The following is a 22679-nucleotide window of genomic DNA, read 5'->3' as shown; positions in this document are numbered from 1 at the left end:
CTTATACACCACAGGTAGGAATTAATGTACAAGTTCTTTGAAAAACATTTTGGCAGTTTCTTAAAAATTTAAACATATAATTAATATTTGACCCAACAATTCTATTCCTAAATGTCTAAAGGAAGCTAAAATACAAGTCTGCACAAAGATCTGCACATAAATGTTCAATGCAGCATTATTCATAACGCCAAGAAGTGAAAACAAACCCGGTATCTATCACCTAGTTAATGCATAAACAAAACATGGTAGAATCATAAATGGAAAACCATTCAATAATAAAAAGGAAAGAAACACTGGTAAAAGCTATAACGTGGATGAACCTCAAAAACATAATGCTACCTTCAGAATACCTAATGTAAAAGGTCATATATGTTGATTATATTTATGTCTTTTTACTTTAGTTGTTCTCAGTCTTTCCTCTTTGTTTTACAGCAATTTGTATACATTACACCTTGATGTATTTATATTCATATTTATCCTGCTGAGGGTTCTTTGACTTTGTAGATCTGTGTGATGGTATTTTTTGTTAATTTTAGAAATGTTTGTCATTATTTTTTCAAGTACTTCTTCTACCTCACACTTTCTCTCATCTCATTCTGCAATTCTCATAACGTTAGACTGTTTTACAGAATCTTGCAGATTTCACACCCAATGTTCCTTCTATTCTTCATTTTTTTTTTCTCTTTTCACATTTGAATACTTTTTTATAATTTGTCTTCAAGTTCTCTTACTATTTCCTCTATGGTATACAATCTGTTAATAAGCCCACTGAAATAATTATTCATCCCTGACATTGTAATTTTTCAATTCTAGCATTTCCATTTGGCTCTTTTTAAGAATTTTCATCGGCTACATTCCTATCCTATCTGTTCATACATGCTGTCCACCTTTCACACAATATCCTTTAGCATACTGAACCTATCAATTTTAAGACAATGTCTGACAATTGTAATATCTGGGCTCTCTGTTTCTCTTGACTATTTTGTCTCTTGACTCTGGGTTATATTTTCTTATTGTATAATTTTTATTCATAATTGAATGCTGGATGTTTAGGGGAAAAACAGAGTGAGAGAAGTAAGATTTGCATTTATAAAGGACATTTCTCTACTTCTGTCAGGCTGTTGGGTGCTGTACTGATTTTCTACCAAAGTTGTTACAGGTCAAGATATAAGGATGTACAGACCACAGTCTTCTCCTGTAACTTCATAATTTTAAGTTTGCAAGGTCCTTTAATCATACTGGGATTAATTTTAAATATGAAAAAATTCTTACAACACATTCTCAAAAAGCAAAACATTTTGTTCAAAACTTCAAAGATATCTTATTCCAAAGGGAAATCTCAAGTTTTCTATTAGGAGAATTTGAAATTATAAATAGGAATGGAACACAGTCAGGATGGCTGCTATCCAAAAGTTTACAAGCAATAAATGCTGGAGAGGGTGTGGAGAAAAGGGAACCCTCTTACACTGTTGGTGGGAATGCAAACTAGTACAGCCACTATGGAGAACAGTGTGGAGATTCCTTAAAAAACTGGAATTAGAACTGCCATATGACCCAGCAATCCCACTTCTGGGCATATACACTGAGGAAACCAGATCTGAAAGAGACACGTGCACCCCAATGTTCATCGCAGCACTGTTTATAATAGCCAGGACATGGAAGCAACCTAGATGCCCATCAGCAGACGAATGGATAAGGAAGCTGTGATACATAAACACCATGGAATATTACTCAGCCATTAAAAAGTATTCATTTGAATCAGTTCTAATGAGATGGATGAAACTGGAGCCCATTATACAGAGTGAAGTAAGCCAGAAAGATAAAGACCAATATAGTATACTAACACATATATATAGAATTTAGAAAGATGGTAATGATAACCCTATATGCAAAACAGAAAAAGAGACACAGATGTACAGAACAGACTTTGGACTCTGTGGGAGAAGGCAAGGGTGGGATGTTCAGAGAGAACAGCATCGAAACATGTATATTACCTAGGGTGAAACAGATCACCAGCCCAGGCTGGATGCATGAGACAAGTGCTCGGGCCTGGTGCACTGGGAAGACCCAGAGGAATCGGGTGGAGGGGGAGGTGGGAGGGGGGATCGGGATGGGGAATACATGTAAATCCATGGCTGATTCATGTCAATGTATGACAAAACCCACTACAATATTGTAAAGTAATTAGCCTCCAACTAATAAAAATAAGTAAAAAAACAAAATAAATAAATAAATAAATAAATATGAATGGAAGAAAACTGTAACTTTAAGGATTTCAGAATACATAAGACACACTCCCTCTTATTTGAGGATTTTTGCACAGATCACTGTGTTCCCACAGATACATCCTTAAGCAAACTTTACTTCCTTCAAGTCTTAAATCATCTTCTCAAAGAAGCTTAAGACGAAGGCCACTAGCTAAACATGCCCACCACTAGAACTTAAACTCTATTGGGCACATTCTTTATCCCTTTTTGTTCACTGGTACTTATCAAGCACCTGGGATAGTTGCTGGCACAGAGTAGGTACTCAATAGCTGTTTGCTGAATGAATGAATGAAAGACATGCCAATAATTTATTTCTTTGGGAAATAAATATCTACTTAGCAAGTATCTGCATGGTACTTTGAAAAGCACTGAACGTAGAATATCTTATTCACAAGAAAAGCAGTTTTCAACCTTGGCTGCTCATAAAAATTAGCTGTATTTTGAAAGTTTCAGATAGCTGTGCTATCTCACAACTCAGATTAAAAATAATAAACAAGAGATTGCCTTGGGAATCTCCTTTCATTTTTTTTTTTTAAAGGCTGTATAAAGGACTCTCCCATTCAGCCCAAGTTGAGGAAGGGCTATCTGCAGTTCCACATTAGACATTCAGAGGTATCAGATGTCTTACCGTGTTTCCAATAAAGGTACTTTTAGAACAGATGTAGGATTCTTGAATGTTACCAACTGAAATGAAAAACCCATACAGGTCCCTTTCCTGGTTGGTACTATACTAGGTGCTGGGGATTAAAGGACAAATAGAAAAGGGTTTCTGCCACCAAGGGCCTCTCTGTATAAACAGGAGAGAGATTCTCAAGTCCAGCAGGTATGAGTGATGACCAGAAGCAAGCATGCCATATTCCAGAAACACACAAGGCTGACTGAGTACTCTGTGAACACAGAAGGGGATGTCAGAGGCAGACAGTTTATCAAGAAGGCCTGCTGGATGAAGTAACGACTGAGTCAAGGAACCTCTGCTCTGCTGCAACCCATTTGGCAAGGACTAAAATGTAAAAAAAGGAAATTATCCTGTTTGTACCAATGGGGAAAAGTCTAAAAACACTACAAGCAATTTTTATAGAAATATGCCAAATAACCTCAATGTCTTTAAAAACTGTAAGTGAAAATTACTGAAAGAGCTATTAAGAATTTGACAAAATTAAGTTTTTCATGTAATGTATGTATGCTTTGAGATCTATTTCATCTGTAAACGAATCATTACTGAACAATTCAATATAAGGTTAGACTAGGTGAATGGGTGACTTGACATGAGTTTAGAGAAAAATCAGGGCCAGATCAAGAGAGGTCCTGTTAATGCAACGGCTGCTAATAGATGGGAGAGTCCTGTATTAATCCTTTGAGCTATACTATTTAAAAATTAATTGCTGGCACTAACCATACTTGGTAGGATTACAAACTGCCAAGGCTGAATACACCCCCCTTCAAATTCCCTTGTTCTTCAATTTGCCATACATGCTTTCCATCCCCCTTGGTAATCAGATTTTCCTTGATCATAAACTTCAGATAACCCAATGGGCAATCACTGTCCTGGAGAACCACAAATAGATGCCCTCTCCCAAATACCCCCCTGCAATGAGTTGTAGAACATGTAGCATGCAAAATACCATTTTCTAAAATTCAAAAGTCCTGAGTCTAAGATACTTAGCACTATGGCTTTTTTAGATGAAAAAAAAAATTATAGAATTTTAATAATAGCTAATGAGACCATTCACAAAGCACAAGGTGCTTTCCGTGTATCAACTCACTTAACATGACAACAACCTAAGAGGTGGTCACTGCAACCATCACGTCCATCATACAGATGAGCAAGCTGAAGCACAGGGGCATGACCTGACCCCAGCTCCACTGTCAGAGAGCGGCAGAGCTCGACAGACTCCTCCCCTTCACTCCCACTCACCAAGTCTCAATTCTGCCTCAACTGAGGTGCTGTTTTATCTACATTACTTTGGCCAAGTTGACATGCATAGGTTTTTTCCCATATCTAAAATGTATTTCTTTCCCTGGACTTTGCCAGAAACTGCTTATTCTTTTTAAATAGGTAATATATTTATACTGTGTTAAGTGTTACATTGTGTTAAGTGTTAGTCATATCCAACTCTTGTGACCCCAGGGACTGTAGCTCACCAGGCTCCTCTCTGTCCATGGAATTAGCCAGGCAAGAATACTGGAGTGGGTTGCCATTGCCTATCCAGGGGAATCTTCCTGAACCAGGGATCAAACCTGAGTCTCCTGCATTGCAGACATATTCTTTACTGTCTAAGCCACCAGGGAAGCCCTTACACTGTTGAACACTCGCTGTATACTGAGTTTAGGCACTTATTGTGTAAACATTGGGTCAAAGGTTCAAACACTTTCAAGGATCCTGACGGACACTCATAATTCCAGAAGAACACATCCCTTCATGATGTCAAATAAAAGGGAAAACAGAACCCGCATGGTGTGTGAATTACTTCTGCTTCTAAAGCTATAAACCCAGTAAATGAGGTTTGACTAGATTCTGAAAAATTCATGCACTGACGTTCTCTACTGTAAATCATTCCTTACAAGGAACTTCAAGCTGTGACCTTAAGTCTATGCTTCCAAACATCTTAGGACTCTAGACAAGCTACATTAAATGAGGCTGTCCATAAGTTTCTGTTTCACAAATGGGGAATCAAAATGGCATGGATGATTTTGTTTCTTTGTTGAGATTTTATTGACTGCAGTTCTCCTCAGGAAAAGGTTACACAAGCTTCTAGATGGGACAACTAAACTGATGAGGACAAGTTACCCAGAGATACAGTACAGCGGAGGGCTCAGTGCCAGCCCAGCACTTACTCTGCAACAACCTCAGGCAAGTTCTATAATCTCTGGGCCTCAATTTCCTCATCTATGAAGTGAGGTAACAGTAATAACCTACTTATAAGGCTGAAAAGTGCTGAGAACACTGTGTGGCTCCTGATACATGTCATCTTTGCAAGTTTACTAAACTTCTGCTCTGTATACTGCTTTCCCTATCTCATTTAATTACAATCTCACAAGTCAAATATTCTTGCCATCATTTTACAAATGAAAAATAAAGACTTGAAGAAATAGCTTGGCCATAATCCTACAGCTGAGGAAGTAACACAGTGGATTCAAATCAAGGTCTGAGTGGTTTCAGAGCCCTCCAGTCTGTTTAACAAAACCATGTGACTCATTTCAAGAGTCAAGAAATACAAAAAGGGCTACCAACTTCTTTCATTAAAAAGAGGGCAGAATTTGTTAGGAAAATTATTCTAAAACTAATAAAACCCATTTTAAGAACACATGAAACATGGGGAAAGAAAATATGGCGATTCACCAAGTAGATCTTTACCTACAGAGCTTAAAGCCCGGTAGTGAAGGTGTAAAGCTGGTGGCGTGATGACCAACGAGCCCGCTGTTTAGAGTCTACACTGTGGTGAGGAAACTTCTTCCCGGGCACGTTCCCGCACAGCAGCATCTGTCACTGCTCTGAGTGGCTGATCATAAGCACTGCTGTCGTCTTCTCGATGCTATTAAGCAGATGGCAGTGCTAAATCCAAATGATGTAGTACATCTCCCCGGTGGACTCTGTTTTCACACACCGCCGTTATCCCACAGCCCTCGGTGATAAATCTCACGTGTTCTCAAGAACATGAAGGACTGCACTGGCGGTGGCCCTTGATTTACTGCCATTAGCACGCCTGTGCCCTGATGCTGCTTCCATCCTGCCGTGGCGCTCACGCGTGAAGACTCCACGTGGCCACTCCACAGTTCCGGCATTTTCTACATACAAAGGGACTCTTTTTCCCTTAGTTGCTTTCAGGTTAAGCAAAAGAATGTGGGCTTGATCTTAAAGAGAACTGGATATGAGGCCTGACTGCTACTCATAGTTTTGTGACTGGTCAAGCTCAAGTTCTCAGAACATTAGTTTCCTTTGTAAAACTAACAATCTTACAGATGTTCTTGGGAATTAAAAAAATGATAGACATGAGAGCATTTAATGTACTAGTTAATACTTGATAAGTATTCAATAGATATCTCATTCCTTGAAAATGTGTTAATGAATCTTGAAAAAAAAAAAAAGTGCTATGGGCAGTGTCTGCCTAACATCAGTCCTTCATGGACCACTTTCAGGACGTCTGTCCACTACTCATCCTGTGAGTGACTTAATGTTATTCTCTGTATTATAGGTTTTATTTTAACTTAAGTAAATTTACTATAATTTTTAGCAATACTATTCATAAAATCATGTAGTTGATATGGCAACTATACTTTACCGATAACTAAAATCTAATCATTAAAACTAAGAGTGTCTGCCCATGTGCCACCTGAAACCATGCTGTGAAACACCAGTGATAGGTGTGCTTCTCTGAGAAACTATGATGGAAAGAAAATGGCCTGAGATCAGCATTGTCACTAAGCAAGTGACTCGGGCCACTTACTAAACCTCTCCTTGTGTCTTAACGTTCTCAAGAAAAGGGGGTGAGAATATCTAACTTTTAAAGTTAAAAAGTTAAAATTAAGATCAGAGGGGATACATGTGTGGGTGCACAAACACATTCACCCTGAGACAACCAACACTGCAGCAGAGGTCAATGCACATAATTAACAGCAATACTAGTACATGTTACCACTCTGGCTCTTAGACTGTTCCTTTTCCCTTTTAGGCTGCAGCTTCATTTTTACTATAACCTTGCCTCCTTTTTTCCTTATTGTGGGGTTCTTGACTGAGAATGCACTCTCAGCTTTATTGCATACACTGGGCTGGTGTGTCTGTTACTTGGTCAGTGTCCACACACTACTGGGTGAGAAGTTTGCCGTCAGTTGTCACACTGCTCAGTTTCTGCTGAAGAGATTCCTTCAGCACTCATGCAGCAAGCAGTCAAACCCTGGGCCAGGCGAAAGCATATTTCACAAAAATTCTGCAAGGCGTGGCTAATCCAGGCCAAACCATTACTGTTTTTAAAAGTCCAAAACAGCCAACCCTGAAACAACACAGCGCTATCTTCCAATACACAGTGATTTTACTGATGTTGAAATGCTACATCCTAAGCTGAACAATAGGTCATCATTTCCAAGGTGAAAATCGCAAATTATATTCACACCTCTCAAGTCAGCTCCTGAGAAGACATTACTGCACATGCAATGCTAAAGCTGCCAAGAGGAGCAGAGCAAACTAGAGAGCAGGGCAGACGGCAGCACTAGCTTCTGGCTCATTGTTCTCCTTGCGACTGGCGTCTGAAAACACAGCTAGAATATGTGGAGCTTCTTGACAGCCTCCATTACTCTGCCTATTTGGATAAAACCGCTTAGGTGTTGTTTTGTCATAAAAACAAGTCAATAATTTTGTATTCTAAAATTTTTTCTTAGCTGGATAATGGTTTTCAGAGACAGACAAAAACCTAAGCTTAAGTACTCTTCAGCAGTGTATTCTTGGGAAAGTTGCTAAACATCACATCTTCAACTTCTATACATGGAAAAACTCAGCAGGTAGGGCCATTGTGAAAACTGGAGGTAATGCATATAAAGGACACAGAAGGCTGAGTGCAAGACTTAATAGATTCTCCCAAACTAGCAGCTCTTATGTCTAATTTTTTTCAGTACTTCTGTTTTCAGGAAAATCATAGAGATTGTGGAGGATGAAGTGAAATAAGTATGTAAAAGTACCATCAAACCACAAACTGCTATGGGAAATTAGTACGTCAACATTAAACCTACCAGAAAATAAAACTGTTACTACACAGTCATCCACTTATGCTCAGGGGGTTATTAGCACTTTTTGGAAACCCTTTTTGTTCCACTTTCTTTACAATTGATCATTAGAGGAATCAAATATTTTTTAAAGAATTTACAAATATTCAGAAACACAGACTAAAATATTCTGAAATTTGAATACAGTCAAGGTAACTAACAGATCTCATCACATAGTTACCATTTGGTGTGTGTGATGAGAGCATCTGAAATTCACTCTCTTAGCAAATTTCCCAAACTCAATACTATATTATTAACTACAGTCATCATGCTGTAAGATTGTGACTGTTGTTAGAATGATAAATAAGACATCAAATGAAAACTAATCCCGCTTAGTTGAGAGGGCCCCGGTCACGCCAGGGCAGGTGCAGGTTGAGCGCTGAGGCCATTTATCATCCGCTCCTTTACTCCTCACAGGTACTCCAGGGCCGTGCGCCCACAGGGATGAATCAGTAACTATTTTTATGCCGATGTATATTATAATAATTCTAATATTGTAAAGAACAGTTCATATTTCTCTTCACAGAAATAGGTGACAGCTTGCTGCTCAATAAGTGTGTGAAGTCAGGTAAACAACGCTTGTTTTACACTGCAGTACGAGGTCATTACAAACATTGATGGGAAACGTAGCTGAACTATGCTGAATTTTTTAGAACTCTGTAGGGACTCTCATTTGTACTCTAATTTTCATACAAGGTATCTGAAATTTGATAGAGAAAATTCCTAATTTGTAAGCCTCCTGAGAGAAACTTTTTCCCTGCAACAAAAGCATGATAAAATGATTACAGCACATGAAGTGCAGACATCTAGCTTTAGGCTGCAACATTGGCATGAAGATAAATGGAACTCTCAGGTCTGATGAAAGTGAAGAATCCTCCTGCCAGTGTGGGAGACACAGCAGACCTGGGCTCGATCTTCAATCCCTGGGTCGGGAAGATCCCCTGGAGGAGGAAATGGCACCCCACTCCAGTATTCTTGCTGGGATAATCCCATGGACAGAGGAGTCTGGTGGACCTATAGTCCATGGAGTCACAAAGGAGTCAGATACGACTGAGTGACTGGGCATGCACGCATACGGGAAATATCAACATATTTAAGCAACTGAAGTCAAAATCGTGACAAAAGGCGAGTTGAAAGATGATGGAGCAGAGTACCAAATAGAATGCTTGGGGTCAATGTGGATCTACCACTGCTCAACCCTGTGAGTTAAGACAAGTGAGTCAACCTCTCTGAACCTACTTGCAAGGAATGACATGTTTACACTTGAATTCTGCAGTATTTCAGGGCACAATGAGCAGAGTCTCTGTGAAGCCCACAGTCCAGTACACCAAGCACGTGGCCAGCCTTCAGTACTGACAATGAGAATGATAAAGATTCACTGGTCAGTACCCACTATTTGATTTGGGAGATGATTTCAAAATTTGCTCTAACTGGTTTAGACTAGATTTCTAATTCTGAGACATACAGTGTTGTACTTAAGCCAATGTTACAATATGTACATATTATGAACTGACCTGTCCACCCAGAGTCATAACTCGAAGCCCTACCCCGGTACCTATAATGTGTGTTTAGACACAGGACCTTTAAAAAGGTGATGAAGTCAAAGGAGGCCTTCCGTGGGCCCTCGGTCAGTCTGACTGGTGTCACTGTAAGAGAGGAAATCTGGGTACAAGGAGGCAGCAGGGATGCGTGCCCACAGAGGACAGACTGTGTGAGGACCAGCATGCCAGCACCAGCTGCACGTCCACAAGGGAGCCTCAGAAGAGACCAAACCTGCCAACACCCTCATCTTGGACTTCCAGGCTCTATGACCCCGAGAAAATAAGTGTCTGTTGTTTAAAATAGGCTGTGGCATTTTGTTGTGGTAACTCTAGCAAATTAACACAGCTCCTGGAAACACTTCTTCATCCTATTCCGTAACGCAGTTGCTTCATCAAGACTTAGAGTAATTGCTGAAGAGGAAGACAGACAGACTGAGGTGCAAAGTTGGGCTCCTTAGCTTGTAAGATGCATCATCTTAGGCAAGTTTACCTAATTTTTATAAACCAGTCTTCTTTCTTTAAAAGGACTGATGCCCCATTTCATAGGTTATAAGGATTAAATGAATATTCAGAGTACTTGACCAACAGTGATTTCTGCATTTGCCAGCACGTGCAATTCTCACACAATTCTCTGCAGTCCTTCAGGTTAGATGAGTTGTAGTACTGAAAAGATCACGACCAAGAAGGTGGCTGGGCTATCGGTAAGACGTTCCTTTTAAGTGAGTCTTCCCTGATGTTTAAAGGGCTTATAATTTATAAGGTGCCACCTAACTGGTCTCTGCCTCCAGGCTCACCATGAACCTGGCCTCTACATGGCCTTCTGGTTAATTCTCCAAACCCAAGTGTGAACACACCACTCCCTAGCCTGCACCTCATCGGTGGCTCCCTAGCGCTGCCAACAGTCTGGAGTCTGCGCCCCAAGCCTGGGAGGACGTGGTCACCCTCCTCCCGCCTCCTCTCCCTTGCGTCACGCCATCGAGCCCAGACAACACGCTCCATGCCGTACTTGGCTTTGGGCGATGTCCTCCAGTGTCCGTACCTTCGTGACCCCTACTAGCCCTTCACTCTCTCAGTGAAATGGCCCCCGTGTTCCCAATCAGACTCCAGCATTGTCTTCTTAGCACTATTTTCTCTCAAACTCTCATGTGGTTACCATATCACATTGCTTTTAAATATTTGTATTTCATTCTAGCCTGTGAACTTTCCAAGGAGAGGATCTCTGTCTCAATAATCTTTGTAATCCAACATTGAGCACAGTGCCTACAGTTAAAACATGTAGTGGACATTTAATACATATTGGCTGAATAAATGACCACAGGAATGAATGCCTGTGATCAATCATGTTATCACAGTTTAATATGGGCAGACCTCAAGCTCTCCAAGTCAGCTTCACACTCTGCATTAGCTATTTACTTCTCTCAACCTCGGTTTCACCATCCGTATGACAGATCCGTATGACAGTGTTAACTCCCTTGTTGCCGTTCAGATTAAACAAGACATGTGAGTAAAGGATTGTACTCCATGTTTGATTTTTGACTAATTACTTAAACTTATGCTCTGTGCTTCTTTTCTTCATCTATATAATGGGAACAGCCCCTCATACTTCATAAAGTTGCCAGAACACTGAGGAGAAACACATAAAGTCTTATCTGCTGTTTACTGTGTGCAAGTCGCTCCCGGTGTGTCCACACCTTCAAGGATACAAACACCATGTACAAGGCTTCCCGGAAAGGAGACCAGCTGGGAGTCAAAGTTTAAAGGCTACTAATCTGTGACACACCATAGTGGAGAAAAACCCGGCATGAACAAAATGAGAAGAAAGTACATCCCTGCCCACCTCAGGACCCAAGTGCAGATCTGCTTAAAGCTTGCCTTGCCCCACAGGAGTTCAAGAATGAATTTATGCTTCATCAAAAAACCCATGTAGTCCATATTTATTGAAGTTTATGCTTCATACAGCCAGCATTTTGGCTTGTGTATGTCTTTTTCTTCCACTTAGAATTTTAAGCATAAGGCAAGAGGTTTCTCAGGATTTAGGAAAAGATTCTGAACAGAACACACAGGCTTCATACACTAATGAACATCAAGGTCTACTATGCCATGACTATAAAGCTGTGTTTCCCCTCTGATAACACTCGTTTCTAAGTAAACAGCTTTTCAGAAAACAAATCAGAACTAACTCAGTTTTCACAAACAGGAATCTGAAGTTGTTAGAAAAAATAGTCATAGCACTATTGCTAAGAAGCAGAAATGATTTATGAGCACTGAACAAAACTTCCCTCACTCCCATCCCCTGCACTGACGAAGCAGGAAAGTCACATGTTTCTAAGATAATTTGGAGCCTCTGGACTCGAGAGCCACAGACCTGGCACACACTGTTCTTCCTTAGAATACACCTAATGCTTAAACTACATTTTTAGAGAAAATAAAAGTTTCACATTTTATTTTCCAAGACGCATTGCTTTAGCACTACAGTAAATTTGAGTGCAATACATGCTAGCTGGTAGGACAGACAGTTTCCCAATTAAAACAAAACAAAGGCCAAGTCAGGTCACCCTCACTGGCCAATCGCCATCCTATTCCGAGAGGGTATAAAATGTGGACAGCACAGTGTGTGCTGTGGGGTCTGTTCAGAAAGAGTGACGCTTACCTTTGGGTTGGGGCGCTATAGCTGTTATCATAGGAATCATAACTCTGTTCATCATAAGCAGTGCCATATCCGTCATCATAGTCCTAAAATACAACAGAAGGACAAAAAGTTCAGAGAAGTTTCTGGAAAGAAAGAAGCATTCCACTTTTAGTGAATCTTTATTAATTCAGCTACCGTTGAACTCTATATCTAATTATAATGTAAAGAAAAATATAAAAGTGACATCAGTGAAAATGACAGAGTAAGAACCTCCAAAAATTCCCTCTGAAAAAGCAAAGAGAAACTGGCAAAAACTGTCAGAATGAACATTTTTAGAACTCTGGAAATTAACCACAGGCTTACAGAGATCTAGGGAGCATTTATTTTTAAAAAATTGGCTGCATCTTGGAAAGAACGGTGAGCTCTGATGTTTTAACCTGTTTTATTCCCATCTCTCATCCTAGCTCTGTAGGGGCCCCAATCAATCAAGCAGGAAAGCAGCAGGCCTGAGGCCACTGGCAGGGGCAGGCAGGGTGGAGCGCTTTTCAAACCCCATTCCCAGAGGACTGTCTTTATCGGACCCCACTTGGAGCTCATCCAGTGCACAAAGCCTTCTCCCTGAGGATATCTGAGAAAATAACTAGGGGCAACTGTTTATGATCTCAGCTGCTTGAGGTGTGGAGGAAAACTGGTGCAAACAACAAGCTACAAGGAAAAGTAGAGGAATGCGAGATCCATTTGGGCTTTGCAAAGCTGGAAATTAGTAGTTCTGGAATTAAGTACCGTGTCATACAGCTGCCTAGGACAGACCTGAGAGGTCCTGAGAAGGTCCTGAGTGCTCTCCTCTGGCTGACCTTGAGGTTCAGTGTAAGAAGGAAAGTCAAGGCTAAGCCAGAGTTAGTTGCAAACTGACTGGCTGAGTGTTGAAGACATACTCCAACATGTACTCACAGGCTCTTGGCAAAGATAAAGGACTTAGCTTCTAAGCATTTGACAAAATCTCTGTCCAGTCATCAGCTAAGGACTACACTAACAGAGAAGACACTTCCATGGCAATGAAGGATAAATACTGACTTTACAATATAAATTTGGAAAAGTAACTAAAGTCCCAGGCCAAAATGTAAAGAATTTGATTCCCACATGGAAATATTATTTATTAAATGTCCAGTTTTAAACAAACAAAAATATGCAAGGTACAGAGAAATGAAAAAGTAGTCTGTAAACAAGGGAAAAAGTAGTCAATAGAAACTGTCCCTGCAGAAACAGAGACAGTGCACTTCCTATACATAGATCAGTTATCTGAAGTGTATTCAAGGAACGAAAAGATAGCCTGCATGGAAAAAACTAACAAAGGGTATGAGAACAATGCCTCACCAAAACAGAGAATATTAATACAGAAAAGAATCCAAAGAAATTCTTGAGGTACAAAGTATAACTCAAATGAAAATTGCACTAGCGAGGTTCAAGAGCAGTTAGTCTTTGTCATCTTAGTTATTAGTTTCTTAGACATGCTAACAAAAGCAAAACAGGACAAAAAATGCAGATAAAATGGACTCCATCAAAATTAAAAACTTCTCTGTCAAACAACATTAGGAAGAAAGTGAAGACAATCCACAGTGTGGGAGAAAATATTTGCAAATCACACATCTGATAATGGTCGAGCATTCAGAATAGATGAACTGATGAAGAACGGTCATAGCTCAACAACAGAAAGACAATGCAACAAGAGTTAAAGTCAACCTCTTGGTTCTACGGGGACATTCTGAGGACACTATGCAGATGTGATAATAAGTACACGATGGTTATTTCAAAGCTATTTTGGAAGTGAAAAAGATCCAGAGAAATGATCATTCTGTAAGATCAAATTACATATGCTGCTCAATGACATTTATATCCATGAAAGTGTGAATCCTGCTCTACAACTGACTTCTAAGATTCTGGGGGTAATCAATTACAGTGACTTTGCATTTACTGATATTTAGTTAACATTTAAAAGAGCCAGGATATAATCTAACTATTTCTGCAACATCAGTATTATCAATGATAATCAATTTAATGATTACCACAGATCTCTTGGAGTGGAGAAATGTGATCATGGGGTAAGAGAAAAGATCTGGAGACAAATGGGCTTCTGTGTTTTATTGTCACTGATTTTAGACAAGATTTTGAAAGTGATGACCTTGGTTATTCTCTTTGAAGAAGCATCTAAATACCGTACCTCAATTTATTTAATTTAGAAAAGCAAAACTATCTAAATAGCAAGTTAAAGTATAATGCATTTAATTGTGTGAGACAAATATTAATTCAAACGGATGACAATGTCTTTGTAGGAATCAGTTCAGTTCAGTCGCTCAGTAGTGTCTGACTCTTTGTGACCCTATGAATCGCAGCACTCCAGGTGTTCCTGTCCATCACCAACTCCCGGAGTTATACTCCAACTCATGTCCATCGAGTCGGTGATGCCATCCAGCCATCTCATCCTCTGTCGTCCCCTTCTCCTCCTGCCCCCAATCCCTCCCAGCATCAGGGTCTTTTCCAATGAGTCAGCTCTTCACATGAGGTGGCCAAAGTATTGGAGTTTCAGCTTCAGCACCAGTCCTTCCAATGAACACCAGGACTGATATCCTTTAGGATGGACTGGTTGGATCTCCTTGCAATCCAAGGGTCTCTCAAGAGTCTTCTCCAACACCACAGTTCAAAAGCATCAATTTTTTGGTGCTCAGCTTTCTTCACAGTCCAACTCTCACATCCATACATGACCACTGGAAAAACCATAGCCTTGACTAGATGGACCTTTGTTGGCAAAGTAATGTCTCTGGTTTTTAATATGCTATCTAGGTTGGTCATCACTTTCCTTCCAAGGAGTAAGCCTCTTTTAATTTCATGGCTGCAATCACCATCTGCAGTAATTTTAGAGCCCAAAAAAATAAAGTCTGACACTGTTCCCACTGTTTCTTCATTTCCCATGAAGTGATGGGACCAGATGCCATGATCTTAGTTTTCTGAATGTTGAGCTTTAAGCCAACTTTTTCACTCTCCTCTTTCACTTTCATCAAGAGGCTTTTTAGTTTCTCTTCACTCTCTGCCATAAGGGTGGTGTCCTCTGCATATCTGAGGTTATTGATATTTCTCCTGGCAATCTTGATTCCAACTTGTGCTTCTTCCAGCCCAGCATTTCCCATGATGTTCTCTGCATATAAGTTAAATAAGCAGGCTGACAATATATAGCCTTGACATACTCCTTTTCCTATTTGGAACCAGTCTGTTCCATATCCAGGTCTAACTGTTGCTTCCTGATCTGCATATAGGTTTCTCAAGAGGCAGGTCAGGTGACCTGGTATGCCCATCTCTTTCAGAATTTTCCACAGTTTATTGTGATCCACACAGTCAAAGGCTTTGGCATAGTCAATAAAGCAGAAATAGATGCTTTTCTCGAAATTTCTTGCTTTTTCGATGATCCAGCGGATGTTGGCAATTTGATCTCTGGTTCCTCTGTCTTCTCTAAAACCAGCTTGAACACAGAAGTAGGCTTATACAATTTGTACATGATCACCTGAGATTTTTTAATGTTTTTTTCACAAAGGAGGAATTGAGTATTTATTGAAGAGGTATGTGTTCAGAATTTTTGAAAACAGATAAATATAAAAGGAATACTCATTAAATAGTGGCAGAGGAAGAATAAACGTCAAAAATATCCTTGGAACATACAGGAAAGCCACAATGTCTCTTGCAGTAGCTGCAAGTGAGTTGCTAACATAACTATGATCTTTAAATGACCAATGCAAGGAGGAGAAACATAAGATTGAAGCAGATAAGATTCAAACGAAAACAATACAAAACAAAAATTGAGATGATTTTAGTTATAAGTAGCAAAATGAGATATTACAATTCTTGTAAATTAATAAATTCAGAAATTAAGAAAGCAGCTATCATTCTTAATAACAAAAAAAGTAATTTTTACTACATAAAAAACAACCACCTGATACCACCGCCTCCCTTGAGCCCCTCCCCTGTGGCTGGCACTCCTGCTGAGCACCAGAGAGGGAAGGGGAGTCCTGGCCTGGTGAGGACTCTGACAGAGGTGACAGGGGATGAAGGGAGAACCTTCGGGCAACACACGAGCTGCTACGGCAAAGGGAGGCATCGGGCCAACACAGAACAGCCCAAAAGGCAAAGCGGAAGAAAGTGTCCCAGAAGTGATGAAAGCAGAGCAAAGCAGATGCAGCAGGGAAGATTTATTAAAAATCAGGCAGAATGAACATCAGGTGCAAAACAATGGAGGGACAGGCATAAGATCCCCTCTCGTCTAGGGTCGGGTGGGCGTGCGGTGGTGCAAATGCTGGCGGGACACAATGAGCCTGAGATGCCTGTATACAGACCATGTGTGGCCAAGGTACAGGTGAGTACCTTGAAAAATGAGTGTGAATGTGGATAAATGCGGCTTCTGGGAGGGAGTGGAGTGGAGTGGATTCTTGTTGATACCTGCTATATTATTGCAAGATAGAGATGAGATCATTGGCTGAGAACAGCTGGAGTGGTCAGCCAGCAAAGGATCAACAAATGGTTAAAATGAGGAAGGAGCTCAAAGTTGTAACTACTGAGCCCGTGGGCCCTGAAGCCCGTGCTCCACACGGGAGAAGTGACTGCAAGGAGAAGCCCGCACGCCACAACCAGAGAGATTCTGCACCTCAGGAATCTCTCTGGAAATGTTGTGGGCGTGGAGGAGGAAGGGTCAATCTGGAGGGCTGGATGTGCAACTAGGTCACTACTTTGAGCATGTGGTTTGGCAAAATGTAGAGCTTACTGCTGCTTCAGTAATTCGTTAGTAGCTTTAAAAGAATATGGCTTCACCCATGCAGAATTCTAAGCTTATTTAAAGAATCAAGATTCTTTAAGCTCCTGTAAATGACTGGAATTTTCTTAACTGAAAATATAAAGTGACAGACTATTTTAAACTTACTTATGCCATTCATTCCCTGCTCAATTATTCTGAGACAGTATTAATACAAGGCTGTGTGTGTGTCAGTTGCTCAGTCATGTCCGATTCTTTCCAACCCCATGGACTGTAGCCCGCCAGGCTCCTCCGTCCATAGGATTCTCCAGGCAAGAATACTGGAGTGGGTTGCCATTCCCTTCATCAGGGGACCTTCTTGACCCGGGACTGAACCTGGGTCTTCCACATTGTAGGCAGACTCATTACTATCTACGCCACCAGGGAAGCCCTAATACAATGTTAGTTTATTTGAATTTTAGGTCACTGAATAATTGACTTCCGTATTTAACATTGACGATTTAAAAAGATTAAAAATGCAACTCTGACAAGATTTCTTTCATGATAATTTCACAGCTGTATTTGTCCATGGTGGTGTAGCCTCTTCCATTATAAGCATTAATTGTTCAATGGACAGGACTTGAAAAATACATGGAAAGCATGAAGCAGATTGTAACAGACCAAAGGAGGAAAAATGAGTGTGAATGTGGATAAATGTGGCTTCTGGGAGGGAGCAGAGTGGATTCTTGTCGATACCTGCTATTTTATTGCAAGATAGAGATGAGATCATTGGCTGAGAACAGCTGGAGCGGTCAGCCAGCAAAGGATCAACAAATGGTTAAAATGAGGAAGGAGCTCAAAGTTGTAACTACTGAGCCCGTGGGCCCTGAAGCCCGTGCTCCACACGGGAGAAGCGACTGCAAGGAGAAGCCACCACCAGAGAGGAGTCTCTACTAGCCGCAACTAGAGAAAGCCCAATCGCAGCAACACAGACCCAGAGAGACGAAAGTAAATAAATAAATATTTTTTTAAAAAAAGAGGGAACAAAGATGGACAAGAAATAAAAGTATATTAATAAACATTCTTGCAGCATTCAAGAGACATTTGTCAAGCTCTACTTCTGCACTTTCATCTTTGATAAGGAAGACGTCTAGATGGAGCTGACCGGGTGACCTGGACACTTGGTAGGCGTTAGGGGAGCCACAGTAGGCAAAACATGTTCTAACACCAGTAAAGATCCTTCATCTGCCATTCCCAACCTGAAAACCACAGACATATGACCCGATACCAAGAAATCTTGCTTTGAAGAGAAAAGATGTTCTAGGATAAAGGAAACAGCATGACCTATTTAATTCTATTTCTGTCACAAGTAAAATCAAGCATGAAATTTAAGATGGAAAAAGCATTTTAAACAGAGAATTTACAAAAGTGACTTTAAAATAATGTTTAGGTTTTGGGTCCTTTTAAAGGAGACAATTATGCTAACTATACACCACCTCATTATAATTAGGGTGAAACCTGGTCATTTCAAAATGTATAAAATGTATAAAATACAAATGTACAAATGTATAAACAAAATATGTAAAACACAGTGTTAAAAGATTATTTAAATCTAGGCTTATGATTATTTTGAGTTTATCAAACACACACATTAGCTAAGAATAGTCTTTTGAAAAATTCATTTTTGCTGAGGTTCTGAATAATAGTAATATCCTTGTTGAGTATCACCAATGATGGTGAACACATCACATAGCCAAGTTATTTTATAATTAAGGACAAAATCACAATTTTAATAACAACTCTAAATAAGAATCTGTCCCCTATAATCATTTAAATAAGACATCATTAATTCAACAATCAGGCTGCACCCCCACGTGTTGATCTATGGCTGTGAGGAATACATTATGCAGCTTCTAGACTCACACAACCCCTTCATCGCAGTCTCTGGAGCCTGACGCCCATGTTCTGATCCCAGCTCTGCCTCTGATCTGGCTGTGTGGCTTTGGGGCAATCACGTGCCCTCCTTCCACCTCAATTCTGTGATCTTAATTCATCCCCTGGCTGTTTCCAGTGGCTGTGGGAGGAACTAACCCAAGAAATATACATGAAGGCTGTCTGGCACAGATCTTGCCCAATAAACCTGGTTCCAGTTTACTGAAGACTAATTCCCATTAACACTCTCAAGCTATTAGGCCAGAGAAACATCAGAGTTACCCAGGTAACCTTCTTTTGGTGAATGTGATAAATTCTTAAAATACTGTCTAATCTGTGATGTCTACATTTTCATTCTGCAAATAAGAGTATTAACTACTACTGTGATTTTTAGATAAAAGAGTGACTGACCAAGAGTAGTTGTAATTCTATCCACATCTGGCCACAGCTTTTAAAAACAGGTCTCCATCAATTATTCATAGAATGTCTTCCCTCCTCTGTTTTGTCTCTCACTGAGATAGAGCTAGATTTATTTAGATTTGACAAGGAATATAATGTAATATAATACAGAAAATAACAAAGAGGTTAACTTAGAAATTCCACAAAGGAAAGAGAAAACTGTAAATAGAAAATTAAACCAAAAATCCCACAAAGATGAGAAAAGGGGGTAACTCAACTTTATTAAGCCCAGATTATGTACCTCTGGTAAGGATTTTTATGTCGGTTTTTCCATTTTCCCCAGGAAGCTGGCATTTGTTGAATGCCTAGTGCTCTGAGCCCTTGAGGAATACTGTATTGAACAAACAGAACAAAACAAGCACCTCTGTCCTCAAGCAGCTTCCATTCCAGAGGGGAACAGACACACCTCATTCCTCAGGGACACAGGGAGAGAGCGGGGATGCTGGAGATCTCAGAGAGGTGCCAGGAGTCCTCACAGAAAAGACTGTGTACAAATGCAAAAGAAATGAGAAGCCGCTTATGCGGATTTTTGATTTTGCTGGTGGTGCTGCTGGTACTTCCAGCAGAAGGAACGCAGGTGGAAAGGTCATGGGGGGTGAGCCAGGGAGGGAAGCGCAGGAGCCACGTCTCGGGGGGCCTTTGGGGCCTCCAGTGAGGCGCCACTGGAGGCTCTGGTGCCTCATGCCAGCTTCAGGGCTGTCCAAGTTTGGATTTGTTTCATTGATTTAACTTCCAATACACTATTTCTTCCCTTATCTGTGTCTAACCTGAAACTAAAACCATTTCATTATTTTTTATATTTTTCAATTCCAGAGTATTTGTTTTCTATATTTTCCAGTTCTCTGCTTAAATCATCAAGTTTATCTTTTTAATTCCATGATTATAAAGAACATAAAGTTTGTGTCTGCTATATGAATCTATTATGGTCTGTTTTTCTGGTTCCTCATCTTGTGTGCCTATAATTTTTGATTGATTGCAATTATTTATGAAGAACAAGAGAAATAACTGAAGGCCCACACTGTTATTTTTCTAGAGAGAATTACACTTGCTCTTGGAGGAAGACAGGAGGACTCACAGTCCCAGCTTCAACACACCCCACAACAGGCCATGATGACAAGCACCCTTCCTCTGGAAGGACAGCTTTTCTGGGTTCCCATTCAAAGTTGAAGGGATTTATTAGCCTCCTACACCCAAACGTGGGGACCATGGACTCCAACTACTTAACCCTCTCAAACTCTGGATTTCTTCTGAGGCTCAATTCAGCTTCTCAGCTGCCTCTTCAGGAATGGGGAGATGCTCTCACAGCCTTTCTCAACCAGGGTTCCCCCAGAGAGTGAGGCCCGGCGCCCACAGTGCCTGCTGTGCCTGGAGCGGGCTCGCGTCTCTCCAGAGCATGCGGAGCAGCGGTTGTTGGTACCGCCCCCACAAAGCTAAGGAAATAATCATGCATGTCATCTTCTGTGTTCTGCCATTCAGACAAGGAACCCCAATTCCTATCAAACACCCAATGTATTTGATTATTGCCTGTATCATCCACTAGAAATGCAGTCTCCCTGAGAACAGGGGCTTCACTGACCTTGTCTACTAGTGTCCCCAGGGCCTGGCACAAGGAAGACCTCAGTAAACACTTCCTGAATGGTGACTGACTGGTAGTGAAGGGTTTACTTGGGTTCTCCCACTCTCCCACGGGCCGTGGCATGACTGGCCAGGAGAGAGATCCCAGGGACCTCCAATCCCATGGCGGAAGGGGAAAGGGCCCCTGGCCCACCAAGACGTACACCTGATTCACAGTGCAGAGGCTGCTACACAATGAAGACATCCCTATCAGAATTTCATAAGGTTAGCATTACCATTACTCCTTGCTCAGCTTGTAGACTCACCCAGAAACCTTCAGATTATCATCTGGTCTAATGGTAGAGGGACCAGATGTGCTCAAGGTTTGTTCAGCTTGAACAAATCTGCTTGATGAAAGACGTGCTGTTCTGTTATAAATAAGAATATCTGGTCTGTCTAGTACAATGTTTTTAATACACAAATGGATCGTGTTTTCAACTTTTTATTCAAGCATAATGTAAGTCATAGGAAGGTACAAAATCCAGGTGCACAGCTCAGGGAGCACAGCTGTGTAATCAGCGCCCAGATCAAGAAAGGGAACATCTCATTCCCCAGACGCTCCCCTTGGGCGCATCCTCAGTTACTACCTCCCCCCAGAAGGAATGCCATCCTGACTTTCAACACCGCTGGTGAGGTTTACTTGCTCCTGAGCTTCATAAAGATGGAATCAGAGTGGCAAGCCCTCTGTGCCTGGTTTCTTTCAATCAGCTTCATGCTCATGAGATCTGTCCATTGTGCTGCAGGCAGCAACCACTGGTTCCTTCTCTCGGCCTGAAAGCTTGCCTTTATGACTGTACTATCACATCCTTATCCAGCCCAGTTGTAAATGCTTTCTAAGTTTTGCCTACACACCTTCTATATGTCTTATGAGTCTCTGTGGTGGTTGCCAGAGCAGAACCGCTGTGCCTTGGGAAGAAGGCCTGTTTTTAGCTTTAACATGTGGTACCAAATCACCAAACCCTTTTCTAACACAGCTGTATGGACTGACATTCCCATAGCGGTGGGTAAGAATTCCTACAGCACCCCATTCCAGTTAACACTTGATTGTTTTAACTGTAATCTTCCTGGTGGGTGTGAATAGCATTGAATAGTTCCTAAAAGTCCTATGTGATAAGCACTAATATTTCCATTTACAGATTAGTAATTGAGGTATAAAGTAGTTAAGCAACTTGCTAAAGGTCACACAGCAATTAAAGGCACAGCAGGGATTTGAAACTAGTCAGTCTGGTTCCTGGCCTTGCTTTTAACCACTGTGATACATTGCCTGACCCTATACTGAGGTTCCCCAAGATAATGTCGCACTATGAGGGTATCTCTAGATGTCCCCCTAAATACTCATGTAAGTCAACTGTAGGTGTTCTTATCCTGAACAGTCACTCTACTTTGTTACCATGTCAAGAAATCAAACACTGATTACGCACTCAATGCGGGGCCCTGTGGATAAAAAGGCATGGCCCTATCATCAGCTTAGAATAAAACAGGAAAACTGACAAGTAAAGGAGTGACCCTATCACTCCAAGGTGAGCACCCTAACTAGGATGTACAGACATGGATCCAAATAATAGAGAGGGAGCCCCTGGCGCATATAGGGGATTGTGGAAGGCTTCAACGGGTCCTCTGTAGACTAGGATCTACTTGCAGGCAGGACTGAGCTCTATGCAAGCTGATTAAAGGCTCGAGGAAACAATAACACTAAGATGGCAGGTTCCTGT

The 22679-nt window shown here is 40.9% G+C and overlaps 1 protein-coding gene across 3 annotated transcripts in view; it reads right to left on the bottom strand.

Annotated features, from left to right (window-relative positions):
• The window catches only part of KHDRBS3 (KH RNA binding domain containing, signal transduction associated 3), a 147827-nt gene that overhangs the window by 11254 nt on the left and 113894 nt on the right, over positions 1 to 22679 (bottom strand). For all 3 annotated transcript variants that reach the window (XM_065903371.1, XM_065903372.1, XM_065903373.1), the window contains one exon: positions 12213 to 12295. In XM_065903371.1, coding sequence (XP_065759443.1) covers positions 12213 to 12295 — 83 coding nt within the window. The remainder of the gene's footprint in view (positions 1 to 12212; positions 12296 to 22679) is intronic.

This window comes from Muntiacus reevesi, chromosome 12 (assembly GCF_963930625.1).
Source record: "Muntiacus reevesi chromosome 12, mMunRee1.1, whole genome shotgun sequence".
Classification (NCBI taxonomy): Eukaryota; Metazoa; Chordata; class Mammalia; order Artiodactyla; family Cervidae; genus Muntiacus; species Muntiacus reevesi.
The sequence above is the reverse complement of the archived record's forward strand: the minus strand, read 5'-3'. Positions and strand labels throughout refer to the sequence as shown.